We start from the raw sequence: 25,199 nt of genomic DNA, 5'->3' as shown, positions 1-25,199 counted from the left end.
TCGTATGTCACTCACTGATGGTAACTAAATCCTTGACTTGCAAACTTGCCCAATTTCTTCCTTGTTTTAAAATAATCATATTTATCCTTCAATAAGACCCTTTAATTCAGAAAACATCCAAACTCCAAGCAAAAATTGCCATAATACTCAAAAAAGCCTAAAACTAACATGCGAGCTGGGATGGTATGCATAGCATGGATAGCAAGCTCCACGCATGCGTGCAGGCCTAAGGGCCTGGCCACGTTCTAACCTCGCAAGCCTTTCGCACATCGTGTGCACCTTGTGGTTGCACGCTATAAGCTATATGTCTGCACGCAAGATTGGTTGTACGCTCAATGTGTTGCATGTCAGGCGCTACGTGTCAAGGGCATACTTGTCCAAGGTATTATTTACCTATGGTCGTATGCCCGAATACCCCTAAATTGCTTTATCTTTATGTCTTGAAAGTAGTCTAGGTTAATTTTTTTGTTTTCGTGTCGCCGAGCCACAGTGTGACATTTCAACTTTTTCATATGCAAGCCTGCCAAGGCCAAAAATCTCAATATGTACTATAGGGGGTACTTGAGTAGTCCAACCTTCGTCCAAGCCTTGTCGCACTCTTTGCAAGCTAAGCTATTTTCTTTGCAATTGACAGTCTTCAATGCTTTCTTTTATGATGTTTTCAACTATTTACTTTCTCTCTCCCATTTTATAAAAACATTTTCCTGAGAACGTGGAGGGAGGCTACATCATACTGCAAGTTTATCCGCGAGTTTCGAATATTGAACGACTAACTTGTTGACCGAGCAGAACAAGTGTCGCACAATCGTGGTTGAAAGTTACGATTGTAACACTACACATGACTGACCTCATCTGTGCATGCATGGCATCCCGCACGGCTTAGGTGTGTGCCTCACATTCCCTAGTTGTGCGATAGACATGCTTCAAGGCTAAAATAACCTCCCTTTTTCAAAATTGCACACCTATCTTACCTTGTCATCTTGGCACTTGATTCACCCTTGGGTCTTACCCAGAAATTTGATTTTCATCAAGAAACTTTACTTGACTATGGAACTTAAGAACTTAAAATCTAGAACTCAAATCAAGAAACTTCCTTCTAAACTTGTTAAGAAATGTCCTAACTATCTTAAATTTCGGCCAAAGATTCCAAGTATTGAGTTTTGTAGCTCCAAAATAATCAACATTATTCAGTTTTTCTTCGAAATGACCTTTGTGGCTTTCTCCTCTTCAACACGTCATTTCCTCGTGTCTTCTCTATTTGCATCCTTACCCTTGACATTAGACTTAATTTAAGAGATTTTTCAAGTGGAATTTTCTAATTGGTACGGGTGGATTGTGAACATTGTTCACCAAAAGTTTTCTTTACATAGAGATCTTTACATGGCTTCTTAGTAACACCTTCTCCTTGCCTCTTACACATTCTACTTGTCACTTTCCACCTCATGTTGAGCACTTTACACCTCTTACTTGACAAAACCTAAGTGTCTTGCATGTCATGACACTTGTACTCCACTTCACCTCATGGCCCATATGCTTTGAACACTCTTGGTTGCCTATTGCATATCTTATAGAGGTTTCCTTGTCGAAATTGACCGCCTAGATTAAGTTCAGAATGCCTAGGACACCCCCTTGCTTGCCTAATCTCTAAACTATCTCACGAAACCTTTAACAAACCATGTCATCTAGAAACTAGCCCTTGACTGCATAGGCCTTTGGTTGCCCAACCTCTTCTCACGCAGCCAAACCTCCTAACTTAGAGGCTTAGCAAGCCTTGGTTTTCCTAGCACAATGCCTAACATGTCTTGCTGTCTACATAACCTCCTCCTTTAAAGGTTATCTGAACACTCTTGCTTGCCTAACACAAGCTTTGGTCACCTAGTGCTTAGTGTGTTTGGACTTAGTGAGGTAAACTATATTTTATTCTTTATAATGTGTCATTGATTCAAGATCATTGCATGAAAAATGTTCCTTCTAAAACTCTTCATTATGCATTCAAACATGATCATTGCACGCAAAATGCTCCCAATATCTCTATTCACCACATTCAAGCTAAGTCATTGTCGTGTATAAGTTTTCCTGTTGCTTGCCCAAGTATAAGCAAAACAACAGGTTTATCTGGATGATCCAGAGTCAAACACAGGGAATTGATATCAAAGATTAATTATAGGATTTACTCATCAATAAGGCGGGATAAAAGAATAAATGAATGTAAGTGGAACTAAAACTACTCATGTACTCTAGAGATTATGTAAGGGGAATTAGATGGATGCGAACTAACTTGTATGAAAGAATGGGTAAAGGAATTTCTATGCATCACTAGGCGATTAGACCATGAAAGTTTTGATGAGATATGACTCTCATAACTAGTCTATGATTAAGGCGAGCTCCTCTTAGAGTCTTTATACACCACACTTATCCTCCTTTTGTGGTACAAATGACTTAACCTACTTAGGCGAGATATATCTAGAAGAATTCACTTACAAAATGTATAGAGCTTCACGATTAAGGATAGCAACCTCTCGGCACCTATTGCCCACACTTGTTCTTCTTTCAGGGTATAAATGATGGAAGTTATCTCGCCGAGGTGGAGTTTGTCCAAACTCCTCCTAACACACATTAGTCATATCTTTGCTACTTGTCCTCTCGAGTAGTTGGTAATATACACTAGCCAAGTGATGAAAATAGCTCAACTAACACGATAAGAGTTATAAGCAAAGCAACTTATCAAGAACTTATCACAAGACTAAACTACAAATAACACATTAATAGATGAACAATAAAGAGATGAACGGATTGAAGAGATATAAACATGTAAGATATATTAAAGAATGTAAGCCTTCAACCATTGTACAAATATGAACAACATATATTACAAAGAATAAAAATGGGAAGAAAAGAGAATGGAAAATGTTTACAAGTTAGAGGAAGTGGGAAATGAGTTTCCTTTCTTTCAAACTCTAAGCTCTCACTCACAGCTTGGTCGAAGAATAAGATGATGACTTTTACAGACGGCGAAAATGCTACTTCTTTTTCGCCACTCTTTAGGTTTTAGCCCATTCAGGCATTTTAACTAGAGATCAGCATATGACTTTCCACACAACCGACTCTCTTTGGCCTAGGCCTCTTTTTCTTGATGGTGATGGGGTCCTTTATATAGGTAACTTTCGGCGAAAAACTTCTATTCTTTTGATCATTTCAACATCGAAAGTCACCATTGTCAAGTTAAATCATCCCCGACTACCATTCTTGTCTTCTACTGAATCGTCCTCCCGTAGTGATGAAGCTCATTGTCTAGCATTTGTTTTCGTCAGACGGGCTCTTCTCGTGTTGCTCTTGCACGATATCTTATATGATTCACTAATCTCTTCTTTTGCTTTTATTCCTGCGTTAAGACACTGAAACGTGGTAAAACTGACATAGATGCTTATGTAAAGTGTATTTCTAAATACTTATGCTTTTTCAACATAATTATGGTATTTTGATACACTTCTTCTACATTATGGCCTCGTTATTCTATAAAAGAGGCTACAATAACTTATATTTCTACAAGTTATCACCTAGCACCCAATGCCTTAGAGGTTTTTGATAACTTGTAGAAATACAAGTTATTGTAGCCTTTAGGCAGAATAATGAAATCTTAACACATGAAAAAAGAAGAAAACGCGTAATAAAATAGATCAAATAACTTGGTCGAACGTTATAAATTACAAACAGAACTTTATACTTGTTTATCGCGTTTTCCATGTCGCTTGTGCAAGTTTTTAGGAAAAAAGAGAAGAATATCCAGGTGACAAAAATTAGGCAAGGAGGCAACACGACCAACAAGGCCATCATAAGCATAGAGCTATGCATTTTATATCACTAGCAGACAAAAAGAGTTTGTGCGAATGTCAGAAAAGGACAAACGTAATGTTTGTGGCAAATAGCAACTTTTTCAAAGAATTAATAAAACCCAAACTTTGACACGTCTTGGCAATCCTTGCCTATAAATAAAAGGTTGCTTTTTCAAGAACAAGTGGCGAAAAACCATCGGAGAGCAAGCTCTTTCAACCTCTATTTCCCTTTTTTGTTTTAAGTGAGAGCTTAGAACAGAGATGAAAGAGTTTCCCTTCCGATCCCCCTCAATGTATAGGAAAAAATCAGAGCCAATGAGTATGAGATATCATACTTAGCGGCTCGCCTTATTTCCTTATGACTTCATTTGCAATTTCTTTGCTTGTATTTGTAATGTAAACTCCATGGTCGATAGGCCTAAAGCTTTAGTTATAAATGCAATACATTTCTACTTTCGTTCTCCCATTTTCTTATCTCACATATTTGATTGCATCTAAGTAAATATGGGTAAATAATGTAAGGAATAGTTAATGCAAGAGAATGTGGAAGTCTGCATTATTTGTCTTGTTTAGTTAAATGCAGCTATTAATGCCTTGTCTTATTTGAAAGAAAAGATAAGGTGTTAATTGTTATCACTTGATGTGTGATGACCTAGATTTAGCTAAACAGGTGGCAAAAAAGTTGTTGCAATGCAATCCTATCGTCGAACTTATCTTCAGCATACATATCAGAAATGCGAGTGTGTGTGGTGGAAGCATCAAGAGGTTGCTTGCCTTAATATAGGAAGTTGCAAGATGTTTGCAAGCTAAAACTTCATAAAAACGTGTGTAGAAGCATCCTAAATTACATAAAACAACTATATAAATTGATTTGGGATTGAACATTTAAATTTTGAAAGTTGCTAGTTTGCAAGATATAAAACAATAGCTAAAAACTTCTTAAAACATGTGTCAAGCATTCTAAATTACATAAAACAAGTATATGATTGATTTGGGATTGTGCATTTGAAGATAAAGTTGTGAGATGTTTGCAAGATGAAAAAAAAATAACAAAAAACTTTCTAAACATGTATGAAACAACCTTAATTCACTTAAAAACAATTATAAAATAGATTTTGGGTTATATATTTAAGATTTAAACGTTTCACCAACAAAAGAACAAAGGAGAACAAACTCGAACTATCTATAATTATCTATAACCTAAAAAAAACTTACTAGAATAACATGAAAACTTGTTCAAGAGTGACTAATAATTCTAATAAATAGTAAGAGAGTTTAAGGGTTTCAAATAACCTGAACAACCCGGATTACTCAACCCAAATTGTAAGGGTCCGATTGAGTTAGTTTTTATTTTAGGTTGGGTTCATGTTACATTTTTAAAAATCTAGGATAAACCTGAATTTCTAATATTATTAATATATTAATAATCTAGGATAAATCTGAATGTCTAATATTCTTAATATATATATATATATATATATATATCATAGGAGTTTAAAAAAAAACTAACAATCCGGTAAAATATTTACACTATATAAAACAAATTTGAAAATGAAAAAAACTCACAGGCCAACAATGCGAAATAACAAAAATTCCTCAGTCAGCACTCGATTAATCGACCACACATGCACATGTAATTTTTCTTCTAAACGATCATGATACATGATCATGTAGGAAATGATACATGATCATGTAGGAAATGATACATGATTGTGTAGAAAATGATACATGATCGTGTAGGTAGTGATAAACAGAGCTACCTCAATCACGTTTGAGAACTCTCCTTATACTAGGTGAACCATCACAACAATAGTAAGAATAACCCCGATTAAACAAATAGTTAAACAACTCCAAAAAAGCTAAACAGATTTTGGCTTGGAAAGATTGATAAAAGATAAAAAAGAAAGGAGAATTTGTTCCTAACTTCAAGATTTCGAACTCTCTACAATCTAATTGATCAAACTAGATTGAAAGTCCTAAACATGTATTCTAACACAAGAATACAAAGGAAAGCATAAAACTTGAGAGATAACACTCTATGAGAAATTTCATTCAAATTCAAGTTGTGCCCAGAATGTGGAAACTACATCCTTATTTATACTAATTAAAATGTTATATGAAATGACACAACATTTAATTTTATACATTTTCAACTACTCTAATAAATAATATTAATAAGTACATAATAAATATGTGAATGAAACTAAAAATGCATTAAAGATGTGAATGAATTTGAATTTCTAGATTCATTATGTCCTTTGGGTGTCCAAGTGACTCTTGAAGTTCCTTCCAATTCGTCATTAAAGGCTGAAAATTTAGCTTGAAAGTTACTCATTATATGTTTTAACTAACCAATGCCAATTATTTGCTTATTAGGTAGTATTAACACCGACCACACACGTACATGTAATTTTTCTGCTAAACAATCATGATACACGATTATGTAGGAAATGATACACGATTACGTAGGAAATGATACATGACCGCGTAGTTCATGATACACGATTGTTAGTTTATGATAAACGATGATTTTGAAAAACCCCTAGTAAACGATTATGTACATGATGATACACGATTGTGTAGTTTATGATATATAATCAAGTAGTTTATGATAAACGATAGTTTTGAAAAGTCCTAGTAAACAATCGTGTAGTTCGTGATGCACGATCGTGTAGTTCATGATAAACGATGGTTTTGAAAAGCCCTGTGGTAAACGATCATGTCCACGATATATTTGAAAAAAATAATACAATATTGATGATGGATTGAAAACAAAGATAATAATAGCATAAGTATATTGAAAAAGAATAAGAATAATTGTAAAACAATGATCATGATTTCAAAAAATATTAAAAAAGAATTGCTGAAGAAGAAGAGAAGAACACTGCTACGAAGAAGAAGGAAAAAAAGGAAGAAATTGGAATTGTGCGAAATTCAAAAGCGAAACTTGAAATATTTAAAAAAATAGTCGGTTTCATGGATTTTTTATTTTTTTTATACGAGCTGTAAATATTTTGGGATTTTGTTACATTTATAAAAAATTAACCTATATTATAACTTATAATTATTATAACTCATTCATATTGTTATGAAGTTTTTTTAAATTTATAATAAATATGTTGGATTTTGATGTTTAACGTTTGAATTTTATATATAAAATTTTAGTTATTAATACGTTGCGAGATAATTTTAAGTATTTTAAGTTAATAATAAATATACTTAAAATTAAATAAATAACCAGACAATGGAACCTGAATTTTAAAAATTTGGTTGAATGTGTATTGAAGAACTTATTGGTAAAATTCGGGTTGGTATAAACATTCTCCATTAACCAAACCAATAAGTTCACACCCCAATTTGTCGACTATTTTTTCGTAATATTTCCCAAACTTATTTTACCACTCCATTCTGCGTACGTTCGCCCTGCACTTCCCGCTGGCGACCGCCGCCCTCGGCCTTCTCTCCAGCTTCACGGCTACTCAACCCTCTCTCTTTCCATCTCTCTACTGCCCTACCTCCTCATTTTCTCACCGTTTTAACAATCGCCGGTGCCTTCTCCGGCCGCGTCCACGTTTCCGGTATTGAACTTTCCTTTTTGTTTTCTTGTTTACCATCTGTTTTCATTTGGGCTCTCTTATGGTTTCATTCTAGCTCTTAGGATCCTTATTTGGATGCATAAGTTTTTTTTATCCGAGCAAAAACTTTGTCCAAGGATTACCAACTCCATTGGGAGTGAATTAACTAACTAACGACCTAGAAAGGGGAAACCGATGTCCTCAATACTTACAAATATCATTGTATGGGTAACTTGTATTGTTTCTGGACTTTCTGGTTTCAAAAGTTTGAGATATTGCCCTTAATTTTGTAATTTTCGTTGTTGAAGTGTTATTCTTGTTATCCGAGCGGGTTTATTTTTTCTTCTTTGGATATTCATATTTGTAATCGATTTGTTTACTTTTTTTGGTTATTTTTAAAAAATTTTTTTGTTCTGTTAGTTGAAAGTTAGAGTAATGTTGCCGTTCCTGTTTTAATGTTTATGTAATGTTTTATGGATTTTCCCTCTTCATTTTTAACATTCAGGGTTGCCTTTGGCTGTTCCTATGTTTGTATAACGGTAGATCAAGCTATCTTTTTGGATTTTCTCTTCTACAGTTTCTCATACACTATTCTTGGTTCTCTTCAACAGCAGAACAATTAATGTGTAAGAAGAAAGCGGCAATTCTTGCTAGACGCTCCTTAATAGCACTATATACTGCACGATCTTCATGTAGCTCTTCAGTCTCTCACAAAGCCCTCAATCTAGTAAGAAATTTAAGTATTGCTTCTGAAAGAGAGGAGTGTCAGGATGATAATGGATATCATGCAGATAATTCTTTGCGGAGTTACCAAACCCATGGTGGATCTGTTAGCAGTTACAACCAAAGCCCTGGCTACTATCAGCATCATGCCCAAAGTACTAGTTTGCAATCTAGGCCTCATCAAGACATTTTAGATGGGTTTTATACAGGAAACTCCTTGCAGGGGCCGGACAGGCCATCCACTAGTTCGGCTTATAGGCAAAAACCTGGTAGCAGTTTTGCAAATACTTCTCATATGCATGAAATTGCTAGTAGATCTTATGGACAACACTATAGTGGAATGCCTCCTAATTCTTGTGGCTTTAATGAGAACCATCATGAGGCTTGTAGAGAAACCTATCAAAATACTCACCATACCAGCCCAGTGGCTCCAAATGGTAATTTTATTGAAAATGGCTATAATGGAGTGGTGGCTCAAGATCATAATAGTTACAACGGAAATACTCCAAGAAATTTTGTTGAAATCAGTAATAATGTAGTTCGTGAAGTTGATAGGTCTACGTCTCCGAATAATCAACTCGGGCCTAGAGAAATTTTTTCTGCATATAATGGATATGGATATAGCAATGAAGCAACACAGCAAAACATTTATGGGATTTCTGGACAGAATTCATGGGGCACGTGGAGAGAATCCAAACAATATTTACATGGCACTGGCCTAAAACATCACAATCCTATGTCAGGACCAAACAATCACATACCACTCTCTAGACAGTATGAGCAAAACTCTATTCCTCAGCAATATCCACAGGGACAATATCATCAAGGTTCTAGTGTTGAACAATATCAGCCAAACCCAGATACTAATCAGAACTACATGATCGGTAATCAGGTATTATACAACGTTAATGCTAATGAGGAAATTGGAAAGACTAGGGATCGCCAGCAGGGTGGTCCCCTTGAGAAGCTTGACGAATTTTGCAAGGAAGGTAACTTGAAGGAGGCTGTGGAAATTTTGGAAGTGTTAGAGAAACAACATATTCCTGTTGATCTATCTCGGTATTTAGATTTGATGAATGCATGTGGGGAAGCGAGGTCCCTAGAAGAAGCCAAAGCTGTTTGTAATTATGTAATAAAATCTCAAACCCATGTAAAAGTTAGCACCTATAACAAAATTTTGGAGATGTACTCTAAATGTGGTTCCATGGATGATGCATATACGATATTCAATAAAATGCCTAGCCGCAACATAACATCTTGGGATACTATGATTACGTGGCTTGCGAAGAATGGCCTAGGAGAAGATGCTATTGATCTTTTTTACGAGTTCAAAAAAGCTGGGTTGAGGCCTGATGGAAAAATGTTTATTGGAGTTTTCTCTGCATGTAGTGTCTTGGGAGATGTTGATGAGGGGATGTTGCACTTCGAATCAATGACAAAGAATTATGGCATTACTCCTTCCATGCATCATTATGTTAGTATAGTAGACATGCTTGGAAGTACAGGATTTGTAGATGAAGCTTTGGAGTTCATTGAAAAGATGCCATTGGAGCCTGGGGTAGACATTTGGGAAACAATGATGAATATCGCTAGAGCTCATGGGTTGATGGAACTTGGTGATCGTTGCTTTGAGCTTGTTGAGCATCTTGATCCTTCTCGCTTAAATGAGCAGTCAAAAGCTGGCCTTCTACCTATAAAAGCTTCTGACCTTGAAAAAGAGAGAGAGAAGAAAAAATTAGCTAATCGGAATCTTTTAGAAGTGAGGAGCCGAGTACATGAATATCGAGCTGGAGATACTTCTCATCCTGAGAATGACAGGATCTATACCTTGCTTAGGGGTTTGAGGGAACAAATGAAGGAGGCTGGTTACATACCAGAGACTCGTTTTGTACTCCATGATATAGATCAGGAAGCCAAAAATGATGCTCTACTTGGTCATAGTGAGAGACTTGCTGTTGCATATGGTCTAATCAGTAGCTCAGCCCGGTCACCCATAAGAGTAATTAAGAACCTTCGTGTTTGTGGTGATTGCCATAGTGCACTAAAGATAATTTCGAAAATTGTGGGTCGAGAACTCATCATCCGCGATGCTAAGAGATTTCACCATTTTAAAGATGGATTATGCTCCTGCCGTGATTATTGGTGAAGAAAATGGAAGTTGAGGTATGCCTATCTTTTTTCTCTACTTGCTTTTCTTTTTAATACTTAAGTTTTCGTCTGGTTTGGACATGTTCACAAATTGCTCTAGTTTATAGACCTTCTTCTCGTTAATGACAACAAATGACATTCCGGTTGAATTTTATGTTGTATATTGTAATGTCATGAAAATTGTCCTGTATATTTGCTGGCCTTCATTTTAGTCGTATTTAAATTCATGGACTTAATTCTTGTTTCATTTTTAAAAAGAAAACAAGACCTTCCATTGATATAATGAAGAGAATAATTCTCATTTCATTGTTGTATTTGCATCTTGTTCAAAGATTGGCTAGACTTCAACTTTAAATAATATCTTGTTCATTGAAGTCTATATTTCTTTTTCAATTAGAAGTTAGGAAATCCATGTTTAAAGTTTTGCTAAACTTTGAAAAACCTCTTTCTTCTTTCTCTTTCTATTTTTCTTTTTCTGAAAAGGGGATGATTCTCAAATTTTATTTAGGGTGGATTTGTCCTTCTAAAAGGCTTCATCAAGGTGAATTTATAAACCCCTACTGCTGACTATAGCAAACCATACTAACGCTTGATTGTGCAGAAAAAGTTACCAAAGACTACAACATCACATTATGATGTCAACAACTGAACGTTTCGAAATCTTAAACTCCCAACGGCAGCTTTCTTTTGAGCTCCCACAGAAGTCAAAACAAACTGCCGAGAGCAAAACCTTGGCACACAAATCCGGTTCTCCCAAAATGGTTCAGACTTTGCAACTTGAGCAACATCTACTTTTGGAACCAACAACACAACAAATAGACAAAACCAGCTGTTTCCTTGAAACAAGCTAGTTCTTTGCCTTGAGAAAATAGCAATTTAAAAAGGTAAGTTTTATCTCTCTCCTCTCTCCTATCTCCTACCTCTCCTCTATTCTTTCTTTTGTCCTCCCTTCTCCGGCCGATATCTTCTCTGGCCTCCAAAACCTTTGTTCTATTTTCTGTTTCCCTCTCTCCTTCACCATACTGCTCGAATGGAAGTGGAAAGCTCTAGAATACTTAACTCCCCTTATTGTATCTGGTCCGAGAATGATTTTTTTTCTAGCTAAAGACATTGAAGTTCAGAGAATCTTGAAGACACGGAAGTCTCAATTGACTTCGTTCATGGAAACCATTGTGGATCTTATTTGAAGAGTTGAAAATGAGTTCATTCTCCAAAATGGTAGAGATAAGTTCGGGAGAACAAGCCTCCTAAAGTTCAACGTAGGCAGGGTGGATAATGAGATATACTGTTTGGTCGAAGAAAGGTGGGAGATATTTCGTTCATGTTTCTTTAGGCTAGTCGAAGCAGGGTTGGCTAAACTTACTTAAAATGATTAAAAGCTTTTAAATGAAACGTGGATATATGGTTTGGTAGAGTAATCTAGCTTCAAACGTGCCTTAGCAAGTCAGGAAATGGATGAGGTAGGCTCTGCACATTCCCATCTTTTGTTTGAGAAATGGGATAAACTTAAAGAGTGTTTGAGCCAGTTTACGTGCACTTCGACTAATCTAATTTGGGTGTCAAGGAAACTTATAGAAAATTAATTTCTAGGTGCTCGCCACCTTGGATTGAACCCACGACTTCTTATTTATTGAGAATGTGTCTTAACTTTTACCACTAGGCCAACCCATGATGGTCTGGATTAAGAAGACTTTTGAAGCTATTGGAGATCAATTTGGTGGATTGGAGGATATTACCTTAGAAACACTTAATGGGATTAATTGCTCTGAAACAAGGATAAAGTCAAAGAGAATATTTGTGGATTTATGCCTACCACGATAGAAATAAATGATTACTCTAGAGGAAACATTTTTCTAAATTATGGAGACATTGAAGTTATGGAGCCTCCTTAGATCACAAAAGTTATTTTATTCCTTAAAGATTTTTCTGATCCTCTCGGTTTGCAGAGGCTACATCATGTTATGGTCGATGAAGAAAATACGTTCTTTAAATATTTTTTAAACTCAATCCAATCGCTCCCACCTCCCACCTTACTGAAGAAATCCTTTTGAAGTACCAAGCATCATAGATCATCTTTTGGCATCTTCGACAGTGCTGGAGAAGATATCCAAGCATCAAGCATTTCTAGGGGTTAATGTGAACACGTCTAAGGTTTCTGATAAGGTTCACTTAACGAGGAAATATAATGTTCAGCCAGCTGCACTAAATTTGGAAAAGAAATTCAAATCTGTTGGCGACAAACAAGAGGAAACCAAAAAGGTGATTTTAAAGAAGAAAGAGAAAGTTCCAGTTGTGTCAACTGTTTTGTCCAATGAAATTCCAAGACTCATTCATGTCTTTAATGAAACGGCAACTGAGTCATATTTGGAGCCCAATAAGAGTTTGAGAGTTAACTTTGTTGTAAACGAAAATTTAAATGAGACAATCTATTTTTTTATCATCAAAGGCAGCTCAACAGTCCTTCCAAGTTCCTCCATTTGCAGAGAGTTGTCCCATGCTTCTTCTAAGCTTTTAGTATATACCATACTTAATGTTTCAAAACTCTGCAGCCCTTTGTATGGAAAAAATTCAAAGAGTTCCTCGTCTGCTTCCTTGCTTTTGAATACTTCATCTTCAACTTCTTCCTCGATCAGAGTTGCATCTAGAAAAAGTATCAAGTGCCAACCAAAAGTGAGAAATTTCCCACACTTATTCGAGCCTTTTCAGAAGCATTTTGTTTAGAAGAAAGATATAGAAGGAAACCACTGGAAGGAGACTCCTTAAGAAGAAGTTGATTCCTAAGTAGAATCCTGATGTCTTAGAAGCTAATTGTGCTAAAATTCAAGCTCTCTCAAGTTAATAGGTTAGATTCTCAAGGTCATATTCTCAATCCTTTAATCTTCATGCCTTTGAATACTCTAGTTTTCTAATGCCTAATTCAAAGGTGAAACTCTTGAGAAGCACTTTATGCCATACTCCAGCCATTCCATCCAAAAAGAAGTGCAAGATAACATTCGATTCTCCTTTTAGTGTGAGTAGCGAAAATTTTGGAAGGAAACGAGGGAATGTCGCTTTCAGAGTCTCTAGAAGCAGACCTTATGGTTTTTTTTTTAATTGGATGAAGACTAGAAAGATGATTTGAAAGTTGTTGAAGAATTGATATGAAAACCTTTGAATTTGAAAATTAAGAACTCAATTGATGAACCCCTTATATCAAATTCTAAAACCCCCAATCAGTTTGACAACAACCCAAGGGAATGGATTAGATTTGGATTACCCTTTGATTGAAAATCAAGAGACAAGGAAAACTAGTTTCTCACTCCAAATACGAAAACTCTACAAGCAACGCAATCAAACTTATTTGAATTTTCTTGGCATGCAACCTTGAGTCTAAAATTGCAAAATAATAGTGATGGGGTTCCGTCATCTACTAGAGAATTTTTATCAATAGAAAACCCTAAATCTTCAAAGATAAAAAACTAATGTGCTGTATTTTGTTTCTCTACTTTAAACTCAACCCATTGCACTAAAAAGGACGTAAAAAATCCATTCTACCCCTAAATCAAATGAATGCAAAACTCAAATAAACATATATGGGTAATAATAAAAGCCCAAAATTAAGTAGGTTTTTGCAAAGAAAATAAATTACCAAGCTAAGTTGGTTCAATCTTGTAGCTTCAATTGATTCCAATTATAAATCTTCTGATCAATTGCTGCTTTCAAATCAGCACAATTGAATTAACCTCCTCTTGAATATGAGAATTCACTACTAATTGATTGTTTTTTTTTTGGCTCTTGAACATGTAATGGATCTCGGAGGTAACACTAGGGCGTTCTAGTTCATATCATCTTCTCCCCTTTTCGAAGGATTCGTCCTCAAATCAAGCTTGTTATTTGCATCAAAAGGAGTTAAGGTACCTTTAAAATCAATCTTGTAGGCATTGTGATCGATTTTTTTCCATCACTTGAAAAGGTCCTCCTTTTGGGTTTAACTTTGAATCTCGTCGATGTGGAAATCTTTCCATCCGAAGGTGGACCCAAACCAAATCTCCTTCCTTAAATATAATGGGCTTTCGATGTTGGTTAATCTTCTCCCCAATCTTGGCATTTTGTTTCTCAATCCTTTTCTTAACCTCTTTATGGAGCTCTCAAATGGTGTTGGGCTTCTCAACAGCTTGAAAATTTACCACCTCATTAGAAGGAAAAGGCAACAAGTCAATAGGTACTAAAGGGTTAAAACCATACATAATCTCAAACGGTAAACATTTAGTGACAATATAAACAACCCTGTTGTATGCAAAATTTATAAATGGTAGAACATCCTCCCAAGTTTTGGTATTTTTATCTATTAGAGCCCTAAGTATAGTCATCTTCGTCCTATTGACTACTTCAATTTGTTCATCAGTCTAAGGATGACATGTAGTGGAGTGCCTAACTTACTACCAAGTTTTTCCCAAAGTATTTTCAGAAAATGACCGAAGAATTTCACATTCTATCACTAACGATGCTTTTAGGAATGCCATGCAATTTAACTACATCTTTAAAGAGCAAGTCGGGCACATGTTTAGCTTCATTAGTTTTATTAGATGCAATAAATTAGCCATTTTGCTAAATTTGTCAACTATCACAAAAATGCTATCCTTCCCCTCTTAAATCGAGGTTACCCAACACAAAATCTATTGAAATACCTAACCATATCCATGTGGTTTAGACTTTAAACTTAGCTTCTCAACATGGAATAGATCTCTCACACACCTTATGTACATCATGTCTCATTCTAAGCCAATAAAAAGGTTCACTCAACATGTCATATGATTTAGCGATCCCTTAAGCTCTCATGTGCCCTTTTAACTAAAAACTTTCGAATAGAACAATTGAGAATACAAAACTTAGTCTTCATAAATAGAAATCCATCAAACAACATATAATTAGGCACAACACATTTTTGCTTGAGATTTTCAACAATAGGTGCAAAATAAGTGTCTTGTGAAAACAATACTTTAATATGTTCAAATCCAAACAACCTAGTGTGAAGGATGTTTAGTAAGACATACCTTCTAGATAGCATTTCTGCAACTACATTTTCTTTACCTTTCTTACACCGTATAACGTAAGGAAAAGTTTCAATGAACTTCAACCATTTTGCATGTCTCCGATTGAACTTTTGTTGGCCCTTTAGGTGTTGTTAGCTCTAGTGGTCAGTATGGATAACAAATTCTTCTAGCTACAAGTAATGTTGCCAAGTTTGTAGTGCTCTCACTAGGCATAAAGTTCATTGTCATATGTAGGATAATTTAGGGCAACCCTATTCAACTTCTCACTGAAGTACATCAACAGGCTTTGATCCTGCATTAGCTTCAGTTCCTATTCCATTGGCATCACACTTAATTTCAAATGTTAGTTCGAAATTAGGTAAGACAAGTAAAGACACATTACATATCTTATCTTTCAAATCATTGAAGGCATGTTCTTGGGATTGCTCCTTCTCAAACTTTACGTTCTTTTTAATAAGTTTAAGTGGTGTAGCTATGGAACTAAAACCCTAATGAACCTCCTGTAAAAGACAGCTAAGCCATGAAAACTTCTAATTTCATTCGCATTCTTAAGTGTAGGTCACACCCTAATTGCTTTAACCTTCTCAAAATCAACTTCCACTCCATGTTTAGAAACTACAAAATCTAGGAAGTTTGCCTTTTCCTCTCCAAAAGTGGTAGATTGACCCTTGCACAGTCGGTGTTAAATAGCCTTCCTTGCTACATGTTCTTTCTTATGCAAGCCTCAAGTGGCTTCATCAATAGAATGGAAAAGATGACCAGGGATTTTGTTTGGATTGGGGGTCAATTAAGCCGGCTGCCCACCTTGTTAAGTGGGGCACTACTTCCTGCCTAATCTGCTACGGTGGTCATGGATTTGGGTCCCTTCGACAAAAGAACATTGTTCTTCTCACAAAATGGTTGTGGAGGTTCTGTAAGGAAGACAATATTATGTTGAGGTGTATAATTGTGGCCATTTACAGCTTGGAGGAGAATGATTGGTCTACTAATGCGCTGAACAAGGGAAGGTCTAATAGACCGTGGGCTGGTATTTTGAAACATAAGGAGACTTTAAATTTGTGGCTCTTTTGCTAGGAGATGGGAAAAATATCAGATTTTGGAAGGATAGTTGGTGCAAGGCTCAACCCCTTTCGTAGAAATTTCCTAATATTTTCTCCTTATCTCTAAATAAGGATGCTTTTGTTACGGATTGTTGCTGAACCGTTAGTCATTCATGGAATTTGGGTCTTAGAAGAAATGTGTCAGATAGTGAATTTGGCAATGTGGCTGCTATTTTGGAATTTCTTCATTCGTGAGTTATGATAGGTGATCACAATAGTCTTAATTCAAAGCTCAATGCTTCTAGAAATTTCACTACGAAGTCGACCTTTCTTAACTAAAAGATCTCCCACTATTGGCTTACCCTTGGTGTGCACCATTTGGAAGATTAAAATCCCAAAAAAGGTTAAATTCTTCTTATGGTCCCTAGCTTATAGAAGTCTTAGCACTCATGATAAAGCTCCAAAGAAAGTTTCAACGTACTACTCTCAGCCCATCTGTGTTGCCTTTGTTTTAATAATAAGGAGACCTTGGACCACTTATTCCTGTATTGTGACTTTGTTATGATAGGTTGGTCATTGTTGTTCAGAATTTTCAATTTGGATTTCTGTCTTCCTAGCAAGATTGATAGTTGGATGCTTGAAGTTGAAGGGCTCAATAGCAAAAAAATTTATCTGAAGGGAAACATTTTGGGGAGATGTGTTATTCGATCCATTTAGCGGTGCATTTGGAATAGAGAAATAGTAGAACTTTTTAGGATAAATATGAGTCGAATCTTATTTTCTTGGAATAAACATTTTAAATACAAAAAATTCTAGGTGATCATTTTGAAAAATAATTTTTTTAATAAATTGATTGTAGATACAATTTGGGACATTTTTTAATCTAACAATTAGTACTTAATTAAATTTAAATTAGTTTTGCTATTTTTCCTAACCTAAACACATCTTACTATTTTTCAAAATAAAAGTTTAAAAGATGCTCTTCAAGTTGATCATAGTTTATTAACAAAAGTTTAAAAGATGCTCTTCAAGTTGATCATAGTTTATTAACAAAATAGTGGTCCCTAAACCTTATAATCACCTCATTGATCTTGTTTATAATACATGCATTCTTGTTCACAACCTGTTTTATTAGGCACTTTCCATGTCTCTGACGTGTCTCACCTTCCTCTGGCCTTGTAGAATCACCATTCCCTGGCAAAGTCACCCACACTTGAAGGAGATGAATGTTTGAGAATATATGGAACAAACCGCCGATGGCTTATGCTTAGAGATCTGATAAAAAGCTAATTTATTCTTCATAAATTGCGGCCATTATTTCTTGACATCTCTTTATTTACTTAGTAATGTAGTAACTTTTAGGATTTCTCCAATTTTGTTGTTGAAGTTGGCAAGAGAAATAGGGTTATACAAAATTGAATCAAACCAGTAGTCTAAACTAAACTAAGTTGAACCGAAAGATTTATATTTTTTTTCCCAATAATATTGGTCCAATTCTATTTAGTTCTGTTTTCATTTATTTATCTGGATTGATTCTATCAAATTTCTATTGATCCAAAGCCGTCAAAACCACACATATGTTAGTGAACAAAACATATCATGCAGATTATCATTATATCCCTCCAAGCAGTTCAATACAGCTTCGGATGGAGAATCTTTTGGTGGGAAAATTTGTGCTTTCTTTCTTGGTTGATCAATGAAAAAGAGGCTAATTCAACTGGAAACATTGAAAAGGAAGAGAAATAGACATGATTAGATTTTTTTTTCTATTATTGTAAATAATTCTGTCATATTTATCATCTGTTCCCTTGTTCAAATTATCTTAATTTTTAAGAAATTTTCTAATGGTCGAAAATATTTTAAAATATAAAACACTTTTTCTTTTTATTAGTGATAGGTTGTTATAAACCTAGATAGATATTTATCAATGTTTATCACTAAATCACTAAAGAGATAGATGTTATATAGGTCTATCGTAACCTAGAAAGTAAAATTTTGCTATATTTGTAAATAAATTGATTAAATTTGCTATATTTTGAAAATATCCCTTGCCATTGATATTATCAAGGTCGATACACTACAAGAAGGGGGCAGGCCGACGCAGAGATACGTTGGCAAAAGCCAAGAATGTGTCGGGAGAGGCTATGTCGACGTGTGGAAATGGATGCCGGCAAGAACATTGTGAGAGGCTCTTCTGATGCGCTAATAGGCTGGCGTTGGCAAAGGGTTACTACTGATGCAGTGTTTGCTGACATGGTCAACACGTTGGCATTGGGGAACTGTCGATGTTTAGTAGCGACGTCGCAAATAGGTTACTGTCGATGTTGTCAAGTATGTCTACGTACATGAACCACCGACGCAACGTCGGCAGACCTAACGATGCCGCGTCGTCAGAAAGACCAATTGCAACGCATAATATGTGTTGTGAAATCTTTATTATAATATTTTTTTAAAAAATTTTCTTTTATTTAACTTTAATTTTAATATTTTTTTTACAAATTGAAATCGAATTCGATTTAAATTCATTCAAATACTAAAAACAATAAACATAAATATAATGAAATACCAAATGAAATTTATATTAAAAATGATTCAAAAATACACGTTTGTAGTTTATAAATTACATACATAATGAAAACGAAAAGCTTAAACTAAAAGTAGAAAACTAAGCACATAATCTATGCTAGTGTCCCATGAAAGTTCCCTACGCCTTCGAACCTACAATGATACGAAATTAAGTTTAAATATATATCACCAATAATATGAAATTAAAGAGCGTAAAAGTTAAAAATTACGTACCTCAATGAAATCAAGGTTTTCTCGAAGCCTAGGAGAGGTCTTCAATCATTTGCCTCATTTCTTTCATCTGTCGAGTCTGTGCTTTTATCAAGCGAATACTTTCTTCGTGCTTCCTGTTACTCTCTTCTTCTACAACCTCAAGACGATTTTTTAGCAACTCATTAACCTCCATGATGTGGGTCAGCTCTCGCTCGACAGATGTAGATGAAGAACTGCCAGCACCATGTCAGAATTTTGGCTTGAGACCTCAACCAAGACCTTTTGAATAGTCTAGTCGTCTACCCAAAACGGTTTCGCATATTTCGCCTCTAGAGAGTGATTGAGAACCCTCTAGAGTAGGCTGAGATTGGAGTTCCAACATTTGATTCTGCAAGTAAATTTTTTATTAATTAAGTAAAACATGTAAATCAACTTTTATGTGAAACAAGATAAATAATAGCTTATAAACTTACATGCGCATTTGCAGCTGCGTGCGAAACGAACAAGCCACCCCGAGCATGTGTTTCCCTTAATAACTTCACACGGTCGATCGGATGACCTCGTTGTTCAGCAAGCTCGTGTTGTGGTTGTGTAGAAACGACTTGACGTTGCTACTGTGGTTGTAGGGCTGCCTTGCTCTAGCAGCTCTATTCATCGACGATTGCTCCTACATGCAAACAATCAAAATGTTACATAAAAAAACAAATGAAGTACCATTTGATAATATTAAAAGTACTAAATCACCTGAAATTGTCGAATGAGGTAGTGATCGTAGAGGAAGTGTCAATCTTGCACTTGATTGCTCAATCTGGGGGGTGGGTTGGTACGAGCCTGTTCAGGATCATCAAACTTCTTGAAATGGCAATAGTTTTACCCCCTGAACTCCTTCCACATGGTGAGCACTTGATGCTCAACAAATCGAGTAAGTGTTGGATCAGTGAAATCCATTACGAACCATTGTTGTAAAAGAAAAGTACGTGTGTATTAGGATTGAGTATATGTATATACGTATAGGTAACATATATGTACGGGTGATTTAAAAATTTACCTGTAAACTGTCCTTAACGAGCTCGATGTACTCTGGTGTCACATCAGCCCACTTAAGAAAGCAAATTGGAAAAGTATCTCGTGTTAACATGTTGATGGTATTATTAAAGCAAACAGCGTGTGGCGAGATAGGCATGTCCTGGCCTAGAGCGATAGATATGGGGATCTTCCCATTTTGTGTAACATATCTTTCCAACTCCAGGTTCCTAAAGTGTTGTCGTTTCCTAGGAGTGGGAGCAGTAGGTTAGGAGGCATTTAGGAAAATAGAATAATTTCATAAACGTAACAAAAAGACTTATGCATAAATAATTGTTTATGTAATCATGACTAACCAGATGAAGTCGTTAATGACATGACGCACGATCGGTCTTTTCACCACTATAAGATCAACGTCGACTCTGCACAGGGTGTCGTTCTCAACGTGATCAGTGACACGATGATGGACAACAATTTCAGGTACACTTAGTTGTTGATCCTCAACATCATCCACTTCGGTTACATCCCATATTCATTTGTTTTGGACCACATTAACAACTTTTCGATTGACACAATTTTTTGGATCGTCGATGTAAATGTTGGAATTTATATCATAAAACTCGTAGTTTGTAATTAAATTATATTCTATTTAATAAATTGGTTATTGAAGACCTATTAGTGAAATTAGAATACAATAATCTTGAATCAAATAAACTAAGGTTGAGAGGCTATGTAGTGTAGACTTAAACTTTATGTAGAGACATAAACGTGGATCAAGTTTGAGTATATAGCCCAAATAGTTTATAGCGTATTAATAAGGTTGTGCACCTTATTTTGGAAGCCATGGATGTAACCACTTTGTAGTTAGTACAAACGATGTGATCCTAAATCGTTTATGTAGAGACATGAAAGTGGAAGCATCCTATGTAAAGAGTTTACATAAGACTGGAACCATGAAATAGTCATTTTAAGTTATAACACCGTTGACTATATAAAACTGACTATTTTGATTATTGATGACCTAAGTAATTTAATCTTAATCCTCAGCTAACTATGAACTTATGTTCAAACGATATTATTCTTAGATCTTCATGGGTGAGAGCAGTTCAACGATGCTGGCCAACAAGCCTTCCATTTCAGGGGTAAGATCGGGTGGATAGCTAGGGACATAAATGTAAGATGGAATCTACTCCTACCCACCTTTAGGGTTAGTAGATAAGTTGTTCCCTTGAGGATTGAATCCAGATCTTGAACAAAGGGCCCCATCCTCTCATTGGCCTAGGAGGGATCCGGTTTATGGGTTGAACCTTAAACCAATTGTTTAATAGTGGAACAGTAGGACTTAAGGAACAAAATGTAATCTCAGGGCTAAAACGGTATTTTGACCCAGTCGAGGTTACGAATAACCTATGAAGGATTAACTTACTGATTATGATTATAACATATGGACATAAATATATCTATGGTGAGGAGAGTGCAACTACGGGACTTTAGTGGAATGACCTGTTAGTTAACGAATGTTGATTAACTCGGTCTAAAAACGTCAAACCAGTTAATCTCAGATTGTTGGAGTCCGTGATCTACATGTCAATTAGATTCTCCTGTTAGCTCATACGGAATTAACTTAGAATAATATGTTGGAATGATTTGAATTGTTCGAATTAGGTAAAAAGAGAGAAACCGATAAATATATTTGATATAGCCGTCAGTTATATATGTTTGATAGAGCTTTATGTTTAAATGTGACTTAAATATTAAAAATATGAATATGGATTCATATTCAAAAGCTCGAAATTGATGGAAATGATCAAAGTTGTAAAAGTCAAAATGTTGACTTTTGACTTTGAAAAGTCAAACTTTGATCGGCTTTATATTCAAAATAGTAAAAAGTCAAATTATGGACTTTTGACTTAAAAAAGTCAAAGCTTGACTTAAAAAATCAAAGTTTGACTTTGACTTTAATGGTCAAATGACCAAAATGCCCTTAGACTAAGTTAGTGGGAAAATCCAACAAAATTGTTGGATTATCTCAGTAACACTTAGTGGGATAAATGGCTACATGAGATGTAGACACATAACCTACTAAGTTCCAGTAAAAATGTTAGTGGAATATTAGGCGTTGAGATTTTATAAACTAATAACATGCATTTTCTCATGTAATTTGCTTATAAATAGGTGCTTTTTCAATTTTGAAAAAACTTTTGCCACTCTTGAATAATTTTGTTTTACAAAAGTATTTAAAAAAATCTCTCAACCACCTCAAATTTCCATCTCTCTTTCATTTTTCCATCACCTGATCAGGTCACATAACTCGGTTGTAAGTCCAAAGATTAGCGAGTCAATTCTAATGGTGGTCCTGGTTCAAGTTCGTGAGGAGATTTCGAGATTTTCGAAAGCTACAAAGGTATGATTTCTATAAATGCTAATTTTATTTAATTAGGGTAAGTTTATGCATGTTAATCACTAATTAGTTAGTTGCAATTAGGGTAAAGTTTTGTTCCTTATTCCGCTTCGATTGTATAGTTTCCATCAGTAAAAAACTTGATGTGCCTAGATTGTGAGAATGACTAATTCTTTAGGAAACAAAAAACATGATGTGTTGATAGATTTGTACCTCAATTTCACATGTGTTCTATGATTTTTGTTCTTATTCGTGTCAAACCATCTACAGTTCAATAGCCAAACACGGTAGCCCATCTGATATGCCATGGAAAGAATTTCTTATAATATACTGTAAAAATTATTGTCGTTGCTTCAATTCGAATTACTTTCACCGACTACCATGACTCCACTATTTTGTGTTATGCGTCGGAAATCGTGATCTATTGTGTGAAATCATACCTCACCCATGATGCATCCAGTGTAGGATTGAACGTCAGGTGAAGGTCCCATCACAAGTGAAAACAAATCATGCAAAAGGTTGTCCCTCTCATGCGTTTTGATGACTTGAAATTGTTTTGTTAACCACTATATATGTTTGTGAAATAAGACTAGGGAAATTCTAAATAGTTTTATGTACTCCACATACATACCTGATCTTTAAACCAATCAGGAAACGCTTGTTTATATCTTTTGGAAAAGTCGACAGCACTGCTTGCCTGACGATGTATCAGCCTAAAGTGTTTCCTAAAGTTCATTGTTGGAAGTTTGTGACGATTATAACTTAAGAAAACATAAAGCGCTAGTGAAGTATTTAGAATTGGAAATACGTACTTGTGGTACTCAGCAATTTTATTTACATTGTTCAATATGTGCCAATGGATCTAGCGCTTCTCTTCTTGTGATAGAGATCTTAAACTTGCCGCACTATAAAAAGAACTAAGGATAATAGTATTACACATTGAAAATGCACGTTTTAATAGTTGTAATAACATGTAAAACGACTTGTTACTCAAACTGTTAAGAACCTTGATGTGCATCAATGTAACCAAAAAGTTGAGGATGAAAATTTCGAACACTCAAGGTCTCACGACGAGCTTGGTTTAATAACTCCTCGAATATATTCGCCGTCTCCTTTTCTACACCACTATTGAACGACATGTCATTCTTCAAACCTACTTTCTTCGTTGTTTCTTCTTCGTGTTCGATCGGTTCTTGTAAATCATGCAACATTCCCAACATTTCATTATCTTAAAAAAACAGATTACTACTAGTTCCTTCAATATGGAAGGGGTCACTGATAGTTCATTCATAAAAAGGGTCACTACTAGTTCCTTCTTCAATTTTTTTTATACCTTTATACAAGTTCACTGGCTCTCCTTGGTACATCTATTATGTGTAGGAGGGGGCACATTTAAATGGTTAATAAATGTCTTTCCATATCTTCTAATGAGTCCTAATTAGGGTTCATACATCTCTTGCATGGACACCTTATCCGTTCGCATTCATCGATGTGATACTTCATAATGTCTAAGAATTTGAAAACTCCCTCTCTATACTCAATCGATAACTTATTCCTAATGTTCATCAAACTCTTGTCCATCGTTAAACACCTAGAACATAAATACGTGTAATTATCTTGCACTAAGGGCAACCATAATTCTAACTAAACAAACGCACTCCTACTTCTAACAAACAACTCATGTTCACAAATAATAAACAGGTTACTATAACTGTAGGATAGCCACAACACATCAATAAAAAGATTCAAATTCTTCAATTTCATTGATATCATACATTTAAAATTTTCATCAATATCACAATTTCAATAATAATCATTCCTTAATATATTATGATTGGTAAAATTTCATTCACATGTAGAATTTGGTTCTTAAACAATTAAATATACATTATAACTAAAAAAACTCTAACAATTTTCATTTACAATTTAAACTACAAAGATATTTATTTATGTAATTTACTAAATTTTATACATTCTACAATATACATTATTCCCTAACATACACATACAAAATTTATATAATATACAATATATAGTTTATACATACAATTTAATATATATTTTTGTGAAACGAAAAAAAAAGAATAAAATACACTGTTTTTACTGGTAGAAACGACGAACCGAATAAACGACGACATGAGGATGGTAGGCGACAGTAGGCGACAACAACGATCCTCTCCTCTCTTTTCTTTCTTTCTCTTCGCTCTTTTCTATTTTCTTCTTCGCGTGCATCTGTGTTCTGTGAATGCAGAACTAAATTGACAGGGGATCTTCCGACGTAGTACGAAAATGTCGGGAGATCTCCTAACTCGCGACACCGTCACTTACGACGTCGTCAGTTAGTAACGAACTGCCAATGCAGTCACTTATGATGCCGTGAGAATCCTATCAAAAGCAGTCAAAACGTCATGCATCTTGCGACATTACCTACCACACGTCGGTAGAGTTTTAACCTCTCATGAATGCAATTCGGCGTTGTGATATGGTTGGTCAGAATTTTTAAATGTTCAATCTTTGCCAACACGATCAAAGAAACGTCAGCAAAAGGTCGACCTCTCACGACGTGTTGTATGAAACGTCGACAATTATGGGAGAGACGACGACGCGTACATTCAAGACATTGTAAAAATTTTATATTATTATTT

The 25,199-nt window shown here is 35.2% G+C and overlaps 1 protein-coding gene across 20 annotated transcripts; it reads left to right on the top strand.

Annotated features, from left to right (window-relative positions):
- Positions 1-7,163: 7,163 nt before the first annotated feature.
- Positions 7,164-22,796, top strand: LOC103487241 (pentatricopeptide repeat-containing protein At4g32450, mitochondrial-like). Of its 20 annotated transcripts, none has more exons than XR_007819022.1 (5): positions 7,180-7,411; positions 8,020-10,294; positions 10,881-11,163; positions 14,078-14,172; positions 18,421-18,824. XR_007819022.1 is itself a non-coding variant. In XM_008445498.3 (3 exons), exon 2 carries the CDS (start codon positions 8,031-8,033, stop codon positions 10,275-10,277), a length of 2,247 nt encoding a protein of 748 aa, XP_008443720.1. In that variant the 5' UTR covers positions 7,164-7,411; positions 8,020-8,030; the 3' UTR covers positions 10,278-10,294; positions 17,535-17,855. The 20 variants fall into 20 exon arrangements, 9 of the variants coding, with proteins under 9 accessions (XP_008443720.1, XP_050937423.1, XP_050937422.1 ...); XR_007819019.1 differs by lacking the exon at positions 18,421-18,824 and adding an exon at positions 17,535-17,855; XR_007819020.1 differs by lacking the exon at positions 18,421-18,824 and adding an exon at positions 17,488-17,855.
- Positions 22,797-25,199: the final 2,403 nt, after the last annotated feature.

This window comes from Cucumis melo, chromosome 2 (assembly GCF_025177605.1).
Source record: "Cucumis melo cultivar AY chromosome 2, USDA_Cmelo_AY_1.0, whole genome shotgun sequence".
Taxonomy (NCBI): domain Eukaryota; kingdom Viridiplantae; phylum Streptophyta; class Magnoliopsida; order Cucurbitales; family Cucurbitaceae; genus Cucumis; species Cucumis melo.
Note: the sequence above shows the minus strand (reverse complement) of the source record. Positions and strands in the feature narration are given on the sequence as shown.